At 33.2% G+C, this 17,382-nt stretch overlaps 1 protein-coding gene across 1 annotated transcript; it reads right to left on the bottom strand.

The window, feature by feature from the left end:
* Positions 1-1,679: 1,679 nt before the first annotated feature.
* On the bottom strand, positions 1,680-13,519 carry LOC112099997 (cytochrome P450 94A2-like). Its single transcript, XM_024187556.1, is given in 3 exon segments — positions 1,680-2,363; positions 2,365-3,191; positions 13,285-13,519. Coding segments are annotated over 3 exon segments (1,746 nt in total).
* Positions 13,520-17,382: the final 3,863 nt, after the last annotated feature.

Genomic DNA, 17,382 nt, shown 5'->3' on the forward strand with positions numbered 1-17,382 from the left:
CTAAATTAGGAATACAATTCAAATAAAAAATACCTGAATAATAAAACTTTAAATATCCAACTAAATAAAATTAGAGTACAAATTAATTAAAATATCCTTAACTATCATTAATTTCAATTTAACTAGAATTTATTCAATTTCTCACTCTTTATCTATTGGCCATCTAAATTTGAATCTTGAAAGCGCTAAAGATTAAAAAAAAATTGATTTGTATGTTGCCATCCTTCTATACATCTTTTAAATAAATATAAAAAAATTAAAAATGTATTAAAAAGGTAGGTAAGTGTAATGGCGAATGTAATGGCGAGATATTATTCAATATTTTCTAATTAATGATGATCACAGAATAAACTATTTGGTATTAGTTACTAATTGACTTGAAGCCTTAATTGGGTAAAGGCTTAAATAACTGAATTTAAATGGGTTTCAACATTCTCCTCATGTTTAAGTTTCATTTTTACTTGTTATAACACGAAAATTTTTAGGTTAAGTAGTAACTCAACATACATTAAACCATATTTGACCTAAAAGATAAGTTTGAATATAATTAAGAACCTGAATAATGATATTAAATAATTCCAACGGGTGTTAAATACATCACATTTGTTCAGTATTAATTTGTATTTCCAATCTATGAATTGAATGCATACATTCATATACACATAAGCTTTTGTTTTCACTCAATTGAGAGCGTGCTTGCATTGTTTGCCTATGTACATTTGTATACGTCATCCTTTGAATGCATATACTCATGCATGTACGTACGTGCGTACGTACGTATGTGTGTGCGTGTGTGTGTATCCTCTACCAAGCAAGAAATTCGAGGAAGATTTATGTAGTCAAACAGTAGAAGTTCGTTTGACTTGAAGATGCGTACAGTATGTTGAAAACTCGACGCATTTCTATATATGGGCGAATCATTGAACTTTTTGAATTTGCACAATTGGACTTCTTCTGTCGGGATTTACTATTTATTTGCTGCAACTTTTGGCCCGGGGTTGTTAATACTTGTTGGAATAAGAAAAACAAATCATTCTATTAGAACCCCCACAAAGTCCTCCTCAAACCCCTTTTCTTTACTTGTTCAAACAACATTTAAAAGTTAGACGGTGTTTCTTATATAACTTTCACATTTATTCCACAAATAAACCTTATCGCAATAGTCTTCAACTTTGCGGCCGCGTTACTTTTATCTTGATTTTACTAGATTCCATTTCACAGTTAGAACAGACTACGACATGGAGTAAAGTACAAATATAAATGCAAAATGTCATTTAGGCCGTAATATGATACCTAAACTACAGGAGCGATAAGTGACAATTATCCGGGAACTTCCGATGCGCTGAATCCGCAATTTGTTGGATCCGGAAAGGATGATATTGGAATGAAGCCTTTTTTTTTTTTTTGAAATAATAAATATTTTGTAAACAACTAGTAGTTTTCATTGGATCCATTTTATGAGGGAAACTTAGGTAGGACCAAGCTACTACCTCAACAATGTTTGTCATTTGATAGAGCAAATGATTTTTATAGTATAAAATTCTATAGATGCCGTATTGAAATCCGCTAATGATTATAGAATGAAACCTCTGCCCAACTAGCAAAACATATCAGTGACCGGTCCTATATAAATTTTTCTCATTGGAAGGTAGACTCGTATAACAGCAACTTGAAAAATCCTAATAACGTTTCTCATACGTGATGATACCTACAGATCCCGAACCAGAGCATGAGAATAAAATTTCACTAATTACAGCATAAATATGATCACCAATTAATTTATTACGGAAAGCCACCTTTGTTCTTAGCACATCCTTAAACCTCCTCAAAACCGCAGCCACCACTCTCTTCATCTGCAAAGAGGCCATCTCTTTCCCTAAACAGATCCTGGCCCCCGCATGAAACACCGGATAAGTGTACGGATCCCTCCCCACAAAAGTCCACTTGTCATGATCCCCGTCTCCCTTCAACCACCTCCTTGGCTTGTACTCAGCCCAATCATTTCCTCAAATACTCTCCGTTCTCCCCATTGCGTAAGAATGGTATGTCACACGTGTCTCCTTCTTAATAACCTTCCCATCTGGCCAGACGTCGTCTTTCTTTGCTAACTTGCCATCTAAGGGCACCGGCGGATAGAATCGCATGCTCTCACAGAGTGATGCGTGGGTGAAGACCATGTCTTTGATGTCTTCGAACACAGGGGCATCCGATTTTTCTCTGATTTCTTTCAGGATTGGTGTTTCAGCTTCAGGATTTCGAAACAGCAACCAGAAGATCCATGTCAGAGGTGCAGATGTAGTGTCCCGGTCAGCAAGTGTAAAGCTGATGACTATGTCTCTGACAAAGTTGTCGTTCATATTGGAGAGAACTCAAGAATGTTGACAGCAGATCCATGGACTCATCAGGGGAGATCTTTGATTTGAGTTCTTTCTTCTTTTCTATTATTATGCTTTCAGCAAATTCCCGTACTTGACAGATTGCAACTTGGAGACGTTTCTGAGAACCAATATTGAGAAGCCTTTGGATTTTCCAGAATATACGTAAAGGCTCACGGAATCGTTCGGCGCTTGTCTGGACAGCATCATCAAAAGATCTTGCGAACTCTGCTTGTGGCAAAGATGGCGACAAGTATTCAGGATCGTACCCGAAAGCAGTCTTGCAAATGTTAACAAACGCGAACCGTTGCAGCATATCTTGAAGATCAAGAACGGTTTTGTCAGCGGCGGCCGCTGAGAGGATATGAATAAGGCGATCGGAGAGTTCAGTTTCGACGACGGTTTCGACAAATTTGCGGAGAGACTTGGTATTGAATTCGTGGCTCGAAACTTGTCTTTGGAACTTCCATTTATCACCATCAGAATTGAAGATGCCATCTCCAAGAAGGTCGAATAGAATTGGTTGAAAATCAATGCCTTTTGGGTAGTTATGAAACTGAGTTTTTTGAGCATGTGCGGGAAAGTTGTCTGGGTTTGCTGTTACGAATTGAACGCTGTTCAAGCGTTTTAAAACAAATGTCGCAGAGGGTGTGTTTTGGAGAATCGGGGTCATCCATGGGATAAAACGGTGTCGGTTTGCTAAGGCGGCAAAGAAAGAGCCTACTAACGGGTAAGATTTTGGAATAATGTTACTGGCTGTGGAAGGTGGTGATTCTTTCGTTTTGGTATTTTTGGTGATGTGGATGAAGAAAAATACTGGAAAAATGAAATAAGTTTAGAAAAATGAAAGAACATGGCTGAAGCTGATGATTGGAATTGCTTTGGGCTGATTTTCAATTTTGTGGATGTGTACAAGCGTAAAGGTGTGTGTTGTTATGAAGTTGAGTTGGTGAGCCGCCTATTCATTCGCAAGGCTCCACATGCTTTGAATGGTTTTTCCGGACAAATTTCATAGATGAAGCACAAATAACATCAAAATTTTGTTTCTAACAAGCAAAGCAAACGACGTAAACTAGTTCGCACCTACTTTTTTAAAGAAAATTAAAATTATATATCGTATATCAGAGACTTTCACCTAGATAGCGAGAAATACAAACAGCTGAATTCAGAGTTGTGAAGTGCACAAGATTCTATCAATTTGAGAGTGAATACAACTGATATAGAGAGGCAAAGAAGCAAAAGAAAAACAAACCATTCATTTTACTGTTTTCAATTAATATTTAAATTAAAGGTAAAAGCTAAATTAGGGTTGAAATGAACCATCAACCACAGGGAAGAAGATGGACACAAAGCAAAGGCAAAAAGGACATCTTGTGATCATTCTCAACTTTTTGGCAGCAGTAATTTGTAACCAATGCGTAAGCAAGGGCGTCAGCAGCAGAAGCAGAAGCTTTGTCCAACTTCGCCAGGAAGTTAGCTGTGACTTGTGAGCAGTGAGTGCCACACCATGTTCAAGCCTGCAGCTCCTGAGAAGGACTTGTGTTGGACTGTTCGTGCTGAGGGGGTGGAAGAGTCTAATGATAATGTGTTATGTAATAAAGCATAAAATTTATTTAATGTAATATTAGAAATAACAATGGGTCTCATAATAATATTCATTGCTCTACCACCTAATAAATAAAGTATTATTAAACCGTCGCATTATAACCAAATTTTCTCAATTTTACATTTAGGAAAAAAAAAAGGAAAAGAAAAAGATTGCAATGTTGTCGAGGACTTCATTTAAATTATAGTTTAATAGCTTCTCCAGCACGTTTTAAATTAATTATTTATACACCAATTAATTATTTTTCATTAAAAAAATTATCAATTGTAAAACTTTAAATAATTAATCAATCAAAAAGTCCATGTGAAGTACAAAGACATAAAAGAATTCATCGAATTATTACCTCTATTATTTTTAGATTTGATTTTGCTCTTCTTTTTTTTTTTACCAAGAACTTGTAAAACTTTAAATTTGAACTCTTTTTTTTCAACTTTTGGGATGTAAAATTCAAAATAAAAAAAAAAGTAAAAATTTTAAAGAAGAGAGAAGAAATCGAAAGAGATGAAGTATTTAATACAAAACGGTGCAGTTCAGTTTTTTTTTCATTAATAAAACGACATTATGTCAAACTCAATTTAAGCCATTGACATAAGTATGATCTAGTGACTAAAAAATTATTTGTAAACTTATGCTTAAGATTATGTCCCTTAAACCTTCTCCATTAACTAAATATGACATAGGTTTTTATAATTCAATTCTTAAAAAGGGCTTCATAGCCCTTTAGACATGACATATAGCTGGTGATGAATATATCTTGCGCACTGGCTTAGAAAATAAATTATCATATCCTTCTCATGTTCATTGCAGGTTTTACGTTTCATTACAAAACCAGGTGGCTGCAGATTTATATGACGATTTTCCAAATTCGCTGTTAGCTACCACCAAGCAGCTCTTGAATTTTGGAATAGGGTCCTGATTTTCATATACCTTAAAAAATATAAAATAAATTAGAAACTTTTGAGGAATGCTATATTGTAGATGACCAACATTAACATATTGAAGACCGAAAATTAAATCTCGAAAAAGGTTGCTTAAGAATTAATGATAATGGCTGAAGAAAGTGGGGTGTCCGCACACATAATTTTTCCTTTTCGTTGCATTTTTAAGATAAAAATATTTTATGAATATTACATTCAATTTTCATTTTGATAGAGTATGAAAAATGATTCCTACCAAGTGATAAAGTTGATAACTTTTTTTTCATTAAACCACATGATATTTGAAAACTACATTGAGTCTTAACTAATGCAGATTCGAGTTAGGTAGAATCATTAGGACAACAAAGCTCTCCAACAAATATTTAACGCAACTGCATTCTCAAGTATAGAACTGAGAACCTTGGTTAGGTTAGAACAGTCTCATATCAGCTGATCTTTGCACTTGTTGGTTAAATTTGATAACATTTTCTTGAACCATATCTCAAATTGCAATAAAGATTGTATTTATTAACCATTCTGGAATTCTTTTTTTTTTTTTTACCCTATCCCAAGAAGACTTAGGATCAAGATTCTTTTCTGATCTGATCATGTCCTGAGCAAATAATTTAATTGATGATTAGTTGTTAATAAATAAAAAAAATAAAAGAAGTTAAATCTTACCCATATACTACAACTAAAAGACACATCGCAGAAAATTTTTAAAAGCTCATAGAGCTCAGATTAGGAGAGGATTTTATTCCGAAGACTTAACTCTCAACAGGCACCCTATTTAATAGCGAAAAATTTTGAAAATCAAAAATAAAAAAAGAAGAAGAAGAACATGATTTTGCAATAATATCTTAGTCTAATTAAGGCAGTCGTAGTTTGGCCCACAGCATCGGTTATTGGAAGTGTACTCCTAATGTCGGAGAGTGTGTGTAGAAATAAAAAATGAGTGCATATAATAGGACATTGAACCAATGTCCAAGCCCAAATTCCGCCAGTGATTACTACTATCTGGCCTGTGGGGCTGTGGGCTCCATAAATCCTCCACTAAAGTAGGCCTTTTGACCTACTCAAAATTCCTCGTAATCTCTTTTCAATTGAAATTACTTAAATAACTTAACACAAATTATTTTTTAAATTTAGTTTTAAATGTAACGTCAATTAAATACCTAGATGAATTTTTATTTTAAAAAATTATTTAGACCTACCCTATTTCCTAATATATATTAAAATTTTAAAGTTTAATTAAATGTATAGTTTTAAGAAATTATAAGAGTTTAGAATTATGAAAATTAATATAATATTTTAGGATTTGTATGGAATATAAGAAGAAATATCTCCTGGGTAAAAATTTACGGGAAGATTGTTAATTTTAATATATAGATTTATATTTTATCAATTAAACTAAAAGGATTTTAGGAAATAACATTCAAAAAGGGTGTTACGAAGATTTTAGAGTGTTGTTAAAAGCTCCACTATCTCCACTTCCTCGGCTGACTTTTTGATTTAAGAGTGTACCTTTTGATATTTTCAAAATTTCTCATAAAGTTATTTTTTAATTGAAATTATTTAAATAACTAAAGGCAATTTAATTCTTTCGTTGTTCTAAATGAAAATTTAATCAATAACTTAAATAAATTATTCTTTTAATAATTTCTTTACTTTAAGATTTATATATTTTTTTATAAATAAAACTTAAAAAGAGGTATTTTTTTGGGATAAAATTTTATGGAAGATGTTTAATTTAATATATGAATTTATGTTTTATAAATTAAATTGGCATTATTTTAAGAAGTAAAATGCAAAAGAGATGTAATAAGGATTGGAGAAAGGTGTTAAAATCTCATTCAAAATCAAAAGGAGACAGGAAAAAGGAAATTCAATATTGCACTATCAGTGACATCCCTTTCAAAGGGATTCACTACATTTTGTGCTCCATAGAATTGAATTTATAGTGATGATCCCTCTCAGCAGTAATTATTTTCACGTCAGCACTCAAAAGAAAAAAAAAAACATAATCCACTGGCACTCACTATATTGGAGTACTTTTGGCTGTAAAGGATTCCGACTTTTCCTCAGTTAAAAACAATGCAGGCAAAGACAATTATTATAGACTCTTGATTTTTTATCACACTTTTTTTCATCTGATCCTTTTGTGATTGTTGCTTTTCTTTCTACTTTCCTTCTTTCATTTGTGTATGTTTTGTCGTTTTCATTGAAGCCAGAGTATTTTAATTTGGTGGGCAGAAAAAAGAAAACAGACAAAAATACTATAACCTGCATTGTGCATCAACTGAGCTATGCACAAGTACAAGATTCTAGTGATGAAATAAATAATAACGATATTTTTTAGATAAAGAGTTAAAGACGCATACTTGGTCTTGACGTGCTTTTCACTTCAATCATAAGAAATTAAGAATCTCTCTCTGCCTTTCGAGCTTTCATATCAATAGATGAGTTATTGGATCGGTCACTACTAGCTATAGCCGGCTAGCCGAATCATAAAAAGTCATTCACACTTTATTAGTTAATCAATAAATCTGTATCAATAGCTTCTTATGTGCAATTAGGGTTCACTTTTCATGTATTTCCAAAGCCAAGTGCATTCTATCTCATTGGGATGTGATCAAACTCATAAGCATTACGCCATACGCGGTTATTACAGCAGTTAAAAAAAATATATTATTCCACATCAGCCGTGAATAGTTTCAGGATAAAATAGATAAATTTAGGACAAATTTCTTAATTCATGTACATTTTTCTATAAGGAAAATGATAAATGAACTCAAAGAAGACAAAAGGACGACAGAAACGCAGCGTTCAATTGCCGTTTCACGCGTTGAGTTCTGCGTCTTTTAGTCTTGCGTGGACCCACAAGAAAAATTAAAATAAAGAAAAAAGGAATGGAAAGCTGGTCATTTCTCTCCCTCCCCAACCACTCATTTTCCTTTCCTTAGCTTACTCCCCCTCCACTCATAACAATTCATAACAATTTAAATATATAAAAAGCAAAAATTTATGAATTTTTACAATTTAAATTAAATATTCTAACCATTTAAATATATAGAATACAACAAAAATTTTATTTGAATGTAGTGAGAGTCACCAACTTACCAATTAATTAGTACCAATTTTATCAAGGCCTTTGTTTGCATATCCAGCGAGATGCAAATGCAGAGAGGGAACTGGTTTTTCCTTCCTAAATGCAGATAGCTCACGTTGAGTAAATGAGAGGTGAGAGATGGAGAGAGAGGGGACAACAAGAAAAATTAATTGTAAAAAAGTCATCTCTTTTCGTTACTTTTGTTTCTTTCTTTTGATTATTTTATTTTTTAAATGAAAAAAGTAATAGACAAAGAGGGATGGTGAGTGCAGTTGAAGCATTAGACAAAGGGACCCACATGTCTGTCGTCCCTTTGTCGTCGCAGAGTTCAAATAGCAGAACTCTTTCTACAAATATATGTGTCAAATCACATTCATTAATATGGTATCAAACCAAACTCGAGTGGGATCTGCATTACAACTTTTAGAGTAATAATATAGCCACAAATTCTTGTACAAACTTATTTTGTACAAACTGATGTGGCATGATAAGATTGGTTGAATTAAATATCACTTGGTCCACATGATTTGTTTCTATTATTTTACATTTTTATTCAACCAATGAATTAATGCCACGTCAGTTTGTACAAAATAAGTTTGTACAAGAGTTTGTGGCTGTATCATTACTCCAACTTTTAACTATGATTTAAACACACACACATATATTAGAAATGTTTTAATTTAAGATTATGAATTTATTAAAATTTAAAAAATTTATTAAGTCATATGATTTAACAGTATATCGCATTATGAACGTCTACAAAACTTTTATGGAAACAGTGCCCAAGCATATAATAAAAGACTATACAGCCAGACCAACAAAGTGTTGGCGCCACTGGCAATGGAGTCCCCTTAAGTGGCTTGACTGGGTTTGCTCCCCAGTTCGAGTCGCAGGGAAGTCGCCTTTGTTGGGAGAACCTGTGCCTCCCGGTTCGAGCGGGGACTTCTAGTCTGGGTTGTGGTACGGGCTTAAAGGTGCCTCCCACAGTTGGGGCCCTCCCCAAGATACCTCGTGATTAATATCAAAAAAAAAAAAAAAGACTATACAGCCAGGCATCAATAATCTTTATAATTAATTAATTCGATTAGAATCGATTACGGCATATCTTCTTAAACCAGTGGTCTGATACGAATTAAAAGCAGATATTGGAGTGAGTAAGATGACAAAAGTGGTGTGGCTGCTGAGATCAGTCTCTTTCACGATCCATGACCCAACTTCATACTAATTTATTTGTCTAACAAAGTTAATGATGATCAAGTGCTTCGAGAACTGAAATCGGAATCCCTTGATAAGTTGATATTAATTAAAATTACAAAAGCCTAAATTTACGAGGGAACAAAGGCAAGTGTGTTAAAAAGAAAGTGGGATCTCTCTCCTACTTAAACTTAAAGTAGCAATTGATTTCCCAGGTTAGAAGACCTTCCCCTTGGATGTTGGAGTTGATGAGATACAAATATGTATAAAAAAGATAAAGCTAGTCTACAATTTTGCAATATGACTAGATTGGCCCAATCTTTGTAAACAATGTAGAGTGGCGTGCTCTATACATAGTACAATCATTGAGATTAATTGACTAAATAATGAACCAAAAGATTGGCGATAGGGATTATTTAAATGGTAAATTAATTAATTGTTGATTATCTTGGAAGTTCCATTACCATAGATAATATTATTATATAATCAAACTTGTTGGAAATTTTCCTTGAGATTGGCTGGGGGCATGCATTCTATGGATAAATTGGCAAGTGGTGAGCTTGTGAGGAAAAAGAAAGGTGGTGCGTTTGCTCAAATATTAGCTTAAGCTTTTCCTTCCAAAATAATAAGTCGCTGAATATGAAAAAGTAAGTGATGACAAAAGCAAATCTTCAGTTTGTTCTTAAAAAAAAAAAAGAAAAAAAGACGAAGATCTTCTGTCGCATCTGTAACCAAAATTAATCTCTTGCTGATTGCAGTTTTTCTATGATTTGACTAAAGTACCAACTTAAGGGTTCACTACGTGCAGATATTATAACAAAGGCCTTTAGAATAAGATATGGTAGCTTAATATCAACTTTCAACTGCAAATGCAGGCCGTACTACAATGAGAGAAGATGCTTTCTATGTTTTAAGTTTATTTGTTAGGAAAGTTCATGATCGATTGAAAGGAAGAACTTAGAATAGCGGTCTAGTTTTCTCTAGTTCATACTCAAAGGCTAGCAGAAGAGTTAAAGGTTGTCTTAAACTTATATTTTTAGTGGAGAAACTGTTTTTTAATATGGGATAATCTTGTTAGTACTAGGCAGCCTAACCCCTACTAAAAAACTAGTTTAAAAGTAGAGGATATGTCGGTTCAAGCTTGTATGCATAGCCGAGAATTCATTCACGATCGACGTGATGAGCTAATGTCCCGAGCATAACTTGGCTTGTGATTGAATGCCATTTTGCCTGAGCGAGCATTTCAAGTATCTGTCCTATATTCATTTGCGAGGGTGCTCCTAGTGGATTGAAAACCATATCAACAGGCTTTCCATCATAAGGCATATCCTGTCTCCAACAAGTGTGTGATCCACCAATTCACTGAGTACATATCATTGAAGCGTGAAAATTTAAGTAAGAAAAGTGAAAAAAAATCTTGGATACTGAAGAAAATTGAATGTAGCAAGAGAGTCGACTTCAACACGTGCATTACATTCCGTTAAGTTAACAATGTATACACCAAAACATCTAGGGGGCCGTTGCAAAGGGAAATCTAAGAAAGAGTAATTCGGTCAAGCCCAAACAAAGAAAACACCATGTATTAATTAATTTCAAGACTTTCCCTACCTTATTAATTTAAGAATACTCATATTTTATTTAGAAAAACTTTTTAAAATGGTAAAAGAATAAATGTTAATATCATATATATATATAAGATAATCATTAATTGAAAATATAATGAAAAAACACGTTAGAACCATTTGAGATTATAGTTAATTGAAAAAATAATAAAAAACACATTAGCACCTTATAATTTTAACATTATTTCTATCGCTATTCTGAAATCGCTATGGCTAAAATATCATTTTTCTTAATTTAATCAGTGAGAAGCATCGTGGAGTAATTTTTTAAAGGAAAAGAAAGCGGCGAAGAAGAATATATATATATATATATATATATTGACCGTGTTAATTAGTGCGGCCGAAAAAGTTATGATTGAGCGAGTGGACAAGCATCTCAAATTCCACACGTAACTTACCGACCAATCGAAGCATCATGTATTCCATCCATACATTGGGGCTTACTTATTATAATATATTTTTAAAGACATAAAGTTTAGTGTTAAAAGTATGTTCAACCTCTCAGCCAGCCAAGATAAACAGGTTAGTCCATGCATAGTTCCACCGCGAACCGTCCGTATACACACACACATATCGCTTTGATGAAGAACATTAATTATTATGGACTAAGGAAATCATAGTTATTCTTTTAAAATCTCTATATTCTTATGATAATTAGGAATGATTTTTTTCTTTTCTTTTAAAAGAAAAAATTTGTAATCAATCAGAGGCGATTGTTAATAATTTAGGTTTATATTGGTGAAAATCAATTGGAGGTTTATATATCTACAAAAAAGAAGATTTTCATTCAATGTGATATGATTTTTGTATTAAAGTTCATGGCTGTAACTCACACTTAAAATCTAGCTTGAGAGTTGAGGGTTGCTTTAAACTTATATTATTAGCCTTGAAACTATTCTTAGTTGATGTGAAATAATATGATTAATATTTTGTACCAATAATCTTTTTTCATAACTATGATTGTTAGTTATTATAGGATATATATATATATATATATATATATATATATATGAAGACATTTTTATTTTAGTAAAGTAAGAATGTCAGTAATAAATAAAAAATATAAATTCAATATACAAATAGTGATAGCATTATCCTCACAAAGTGGGGATATTCTCATTAGAGAACACACACACACACATCATAATATTTTACCCATATATACAGTATTGTATAACTCCATGGATTTGGATTCAATGATGAATTTTTTTTTACAAGATTAGTGATCATTAGTTATTAAATAACATTTGTTTATACTATGTTTGTTCATTAAATAATATATGAAATGAAATCTTAACATTACATGAATACTCCGATTATCGAAACAGAAGAGATTAAGTTGCCTGATGCTATTTCATACTAAGTTAAACCCTGAAAACATCAATAACGGGGACTAATAAAGAAGAATGCACAGTCAGCTTATCATGAGATGCAGCTAACAATAAGAATACAAGAAATAGACAAGTGGAGAAAGAACACAGTAATGTCCGGTAGAGAGTCACCTCCGTGTCTATAACATCTTATACCAACATCGACAATATGCCTTTACCTCTATCTCCTCTTCTCACTCGTGTATATAGCAAGCTTATGACAGTGATACTAAAAGGTATTAAACTTACTCTGCTAGTCCTTAGGGTTTTCCAGCAAAACCCTAAATATTCACTCAAGAATCAATAAGGTAGCTCACTCATTGGTCATTGCCACATGTATAGTTAAACCAATCGTGATAATATTCATATACATGTGGCAAGCAGTAATTGGATAAGGGGTATGTTCTTGGAGTATCCAAGACTTTGGTGTGTCTAAGGAGTGAAGTACAAATCAATAGAGAAATTAAAGCTGCACAAAATGTAAAGAAACTTTCCTAATGTATATAAAACAATAAAGATCATTAAGAAATCCTGTTTTCGAAATTGATTCCGTCTTGGGAGCTTCATGAGATGTACAACATAATGCAAAGACCAGGGCAAATTATGAGAGATTGACTTTAAAATTAAGTAGGATCGGTATATTTTGAAAACACAAGAACATCTGAAATTCAGAAAATATTGAGCAGAGTGATCGAGTCAAGGTATCACATGATTCTTTTTCTGTTGATTACGGTCGACCAAGCACATATGCCTGTTGAACAGTCCTCTTACAGATCTATATGAACATTCCATATCAACATGAAACATGAAATATAATTAGGGAAAGAGGGAGTGAAAGAAAAGAAAATATTCAGCAGACACACACACACACACACACACATATACATATATAGAGAGAGAGAGAGAGAGACATACTAAGCACACCAACACAGCACTACTATACATTAAAACATTGAAACTTGGAACTGCAAGAGAGGAAGAATACATAGAGTGAAATTAAGTAGACCATTTTTATTTTTCCTCATATATACTAAGTAGTAATCAAGTAAATTAATTAGGAAATTGCACCATCACATCACATCACAATTTACGGCAGTGCCCACCAGGACTTCCTCCACCAATATAAGTGCATGGAGAAGGACCAGCCGGTGGTACGGGAGCTCTTTTTAGCGGATTAACCATCAGCGCCACCGAACTATCACCGCCAATCGTCTTTTCTCCTTTCAAGGGCCTAAATGCAACAATAGGTTTGGTGGTAGTGAGAATCGACAAGATAAAGAGCATCACAGAGAGTGCTCTATAGAGAGCTTTTCCGCTAAAATTCATTCTTGTGCAGAGATGAATATGAACTTGTAATTAACCTAATCTTATTATTTGACAACTGAAGTAAGCCCGATGCAAGAGTACTTCTTTGATGAAGAACCAGCCTCTCTAGATATACGCCATTTTATAGACGAGCAATTATTACTAACACGGTATCATATTTAAAAAGCCCATGGGGTAACTCGTAGGCAAAAACTAGCTCAAGGGTTGTTCAAAACTAGATTAAGGGTTGTTCAATTCTTGTATATTTAATCTAAAATTTATCCTCTTACATGAATTTAACTATGATATTATATAAAAGCCTATAAACGTAATTCATATTCAGAAGCTAGCTAGCTTAAGAGTTGAGGTTTGCCCAAATATACTTAACTCAAAATTGATCTGCAGTCGATGTGAGATATTGTCCCTAAACAATACCCAAAATCTTAAATTCATGATATTTTGTGTGAAATAGATTCTCTAACATGCTTATATATATATATATATATATATATCAATTTTTGAGTATTTGCTGCTGCTGTTGATGATGTTATTATGTGTATATAGTCCTTCTCTAGTACATGCAATTTTTTTTTTTTATGCAGACAAACTATTAGGCTGTACGGTTTAATATAGTCAATTTTTAATATTATTAAATTGCATGGCTTAACAGTGTGTCTATATTTAAGAAAATGAGGACGTCTACACTTGAGAATGACTTTATATGTTTTCTTGATGTCATATCAATGTTTGGGTAAAATTCAATACAAATAATTTATCATGGCATACTAATTGGAGCCAGAAATCTCGTTCTCATCTCGTAAAATTAACAAAATAATTCAATAGTTTTAGAGGAATAAGACCCACCAATCGAATTTGTTTCTATTACTATTTCATGTGATTAAACATTAAAATGTTATCGGCTTAATTAACCCTAATACCATATTTAAAAAATCATTAAACTTAAAAGTTTAATGAACCACTAGGGTTTGGAATTCGCTTCCGCGAATGCAATTTATAAAATCCAAACATTAATCTGGCGCATACAATGGAACACTTTAAAGTATTTTCTTCCCAGTTGACTGAGAAATAAAATGTTTGCTCTACGAGCTCATTATCGGTCAATGGTCCTCTTTCTAACCTAAAAGGCCTAGGTTTCTCTATAGTTAATTTATTTGAACAGGTCGGAAAGTGGAGTCACTTCTGAAATTCGAAATTGTTAATTTGTATGGACCGTTTGGTCAACATACAGAGAAGATGCAGCTCAATCTGTCGGGCATTTCTTCTCAATGGAATTCTTATATTAACAAAAAAGAGAGGAGCTGTTAGCATCCCTCAAAATTCTTATAAAATCCTATATCTTAAATTCACATTCTTAATCCTTAATTAAATTAGCTTATTACACTCTAAAGTCTCTAACCGGCCTGGGTCTTTTTTCGTGTTAATTAAAAAGACTTTTTGTCTTTTATACTAAAGAAGCATTTTCCAAAAAACTATATTTAAAAAAAAAAACACGAAAGAAGCATTTTGCGTTGGATCGGGACCAAAACTATAACAAGAATTCATATTCATCTGTAATAATTAAAACCTGTGTAATTAACCCAAACAACTTAAAATTACCCAACATGACCAAAAATCTCAGAGGCTAAGAAGCTCCGACGGTCGTATTCTCTATGAAAAACAAAATTGTAAAATATCGGTTCTTAATACATTCCCCGGATAGAATCGCTTTTCTTCTATGAGAAGGGTACAAAGATGTTAGGAGGAAAGAGATTTTAATTAATTTTTCTAGTAAGTGTACCTGAAAATAGGGATGCCATCATGCCAATAGCTCCACTCTTCACGAAAACTTGTTTAAGACTGAAGTTCTCGATAACTAATTTTTTTTTTTTTTGTATTAAATCATCTAGTATCCGAAAATTATATTGGACCCCGACTAATTCAGATTCGAGTCAGGTAGGACCATTAGGGCAGCAAAACTCTCCCAACAAGTATTTAACGTAACTGCATTCCCAAGTCTCGAACTAAGAATCTTGGTTAAGATAGAACAACCTCATGCCAATTGATTTACGCACTCGTTGGTTTCTCAATAACCATTCCTAATGTGTCTCAATTCCGATTCAATAAATTTCCATAAAACTTTAATGGCATTTTTGAGAATTTTGACCACGCAACCCAAAAAAAGAACGTACGTGACGAGGACAACCTCTCTTGCATGCCGCTTGTGTTTGAATCTTTGACTTGCACCGAACGACAAAGCTTGCGTACGTACGTTTGCGCCGCTGGCGATTCATAATTTCGTATGCTGCATTTCTTTTCCAAAATCAATATTTGTCTTCAATTTAATATACGAAGTTTACTAACCGAATTGGTCTGAATATTTTCTCAATTTAGGAGTGTTCACCTGTGAGATCTACAAGATGTCCCCTAGGAAAAATCTTGAAGATTTGAGTATCAATGTGTCATTTTCCCCCCTCTCTCTTTATATATATATATATAATTCAATATTTTAAAATACAAAAGAGTTTGGAAAAAATTTAAAGTGTTAATTTCATAAAAAAGAATCAATAAAATTTTTAAAGATTTCTCCAACTTTACAGCACTTTAAAATTCTAAATAAAATATATATATATATACACACACACTAACTCATCCCCCTCGGTTTCTACAGGAAATCGCAATGGATTATGACGATGGCAAGATTAATCTTCTTAATCTTGCCATCGTCATGTTCGGGCCCAGTCCGAATAATTAATTATCTTCTTAATTGATTTGCTTTTGTGGGACTCGGACGCGTTAAATTGTGTTTCCTACTGAGAAATGATCAGAAATGGAAATTCTGTACTTTACAACTAAAAATCTACGAGGAAATCTTTAGTAAAAGAAGGATATATTAATTCATTTAAAATCAATTTTATTGAGTTACATGCTCTGGCAATACATCATGAAGCTGATTAATTGGTGATCATTATTAGCCGATGCGCGGTGTATATTTGACAATGCCATGGTGATCAACCCAGACCCAGACCCTGTCACAGCGGTAATCCATGGTGACCTCGAATCCTTCTTTAACAATGATTGCAACTACCTTCCCATTCTCTCTCATAATGATTTCAGCTGCCACTTCTCCTTTTACCCCCACCAGCTCCGGCCATGAGCTCTTGCTGCTTGTTCCTAGTTATGCCAAGTCAAATACATATGATCAGCGTATACATCTATATAAATCAAATATTTAAAAATCTATGTATGCATAAAGCGCTAGCTATCTTACTACTAAACGCATAAAATAACTTGGAAACAATTATAAAAAAAAAAAGAAAAAAAGAAAAGAGCAGCTAACTGCAGTAATCCTCCATTGATTCTTTCTTTTTCTTTTCTTTTTTTTCCTTTTTCTGTCTGAGCTGTTTTCTAAAATATATTGTGGGTGTGGCTTGTGAGTTAGGGACGGAGATTTCTATAGAGATGCATGATGGAGATTGCACCCTTTTTAAAGGGACACGTTGCGTGTCTAGGCCATAGGCAGCTGGCCACTACCGTTGAAGCTTTTACTTGCACCGAACAACAAAGCTTTGGCTTTACGTATGTGCTGGCCGCATTTCAGAGGATCAATATACTGATGATGAAAAGAAAATTGAAGTTCCCTTATCCTGTTCTTATATTATATGTTTAAAATATGATCATGATTTTTTGTTTTCTATTATTATTATTACTAATAAAACAATGATTTAGTTCGCCTTTCTAATATCATTAATTTATTAGATGGGTAGGGCGGCTGTGAGGGGTTTCAATTCACGCCAGTCCACGGACAAAATGCTGAGTACTGATCTAATATCCGCTGCGATTACATTTCTCCGATTTCAGAACTAACTTCTTTTTTTAACCTCTCA

This window comes from Citrus clementina, unplaced genomic scaffold (assembly GCF_000493195.1).
Source record: "Citrus clementina cultivar Clemenules unplaced genomic scaffold, Citrus_clementina_v1.0 scaffold_3, whole genome shotgun sequence".
Lineage (NCBI taxonomy): Eukaryota > Viridiplantae > Streptophyta > Magnoliopsida > Sapindales > Rutaceae > Citrus > Citrus x clementina.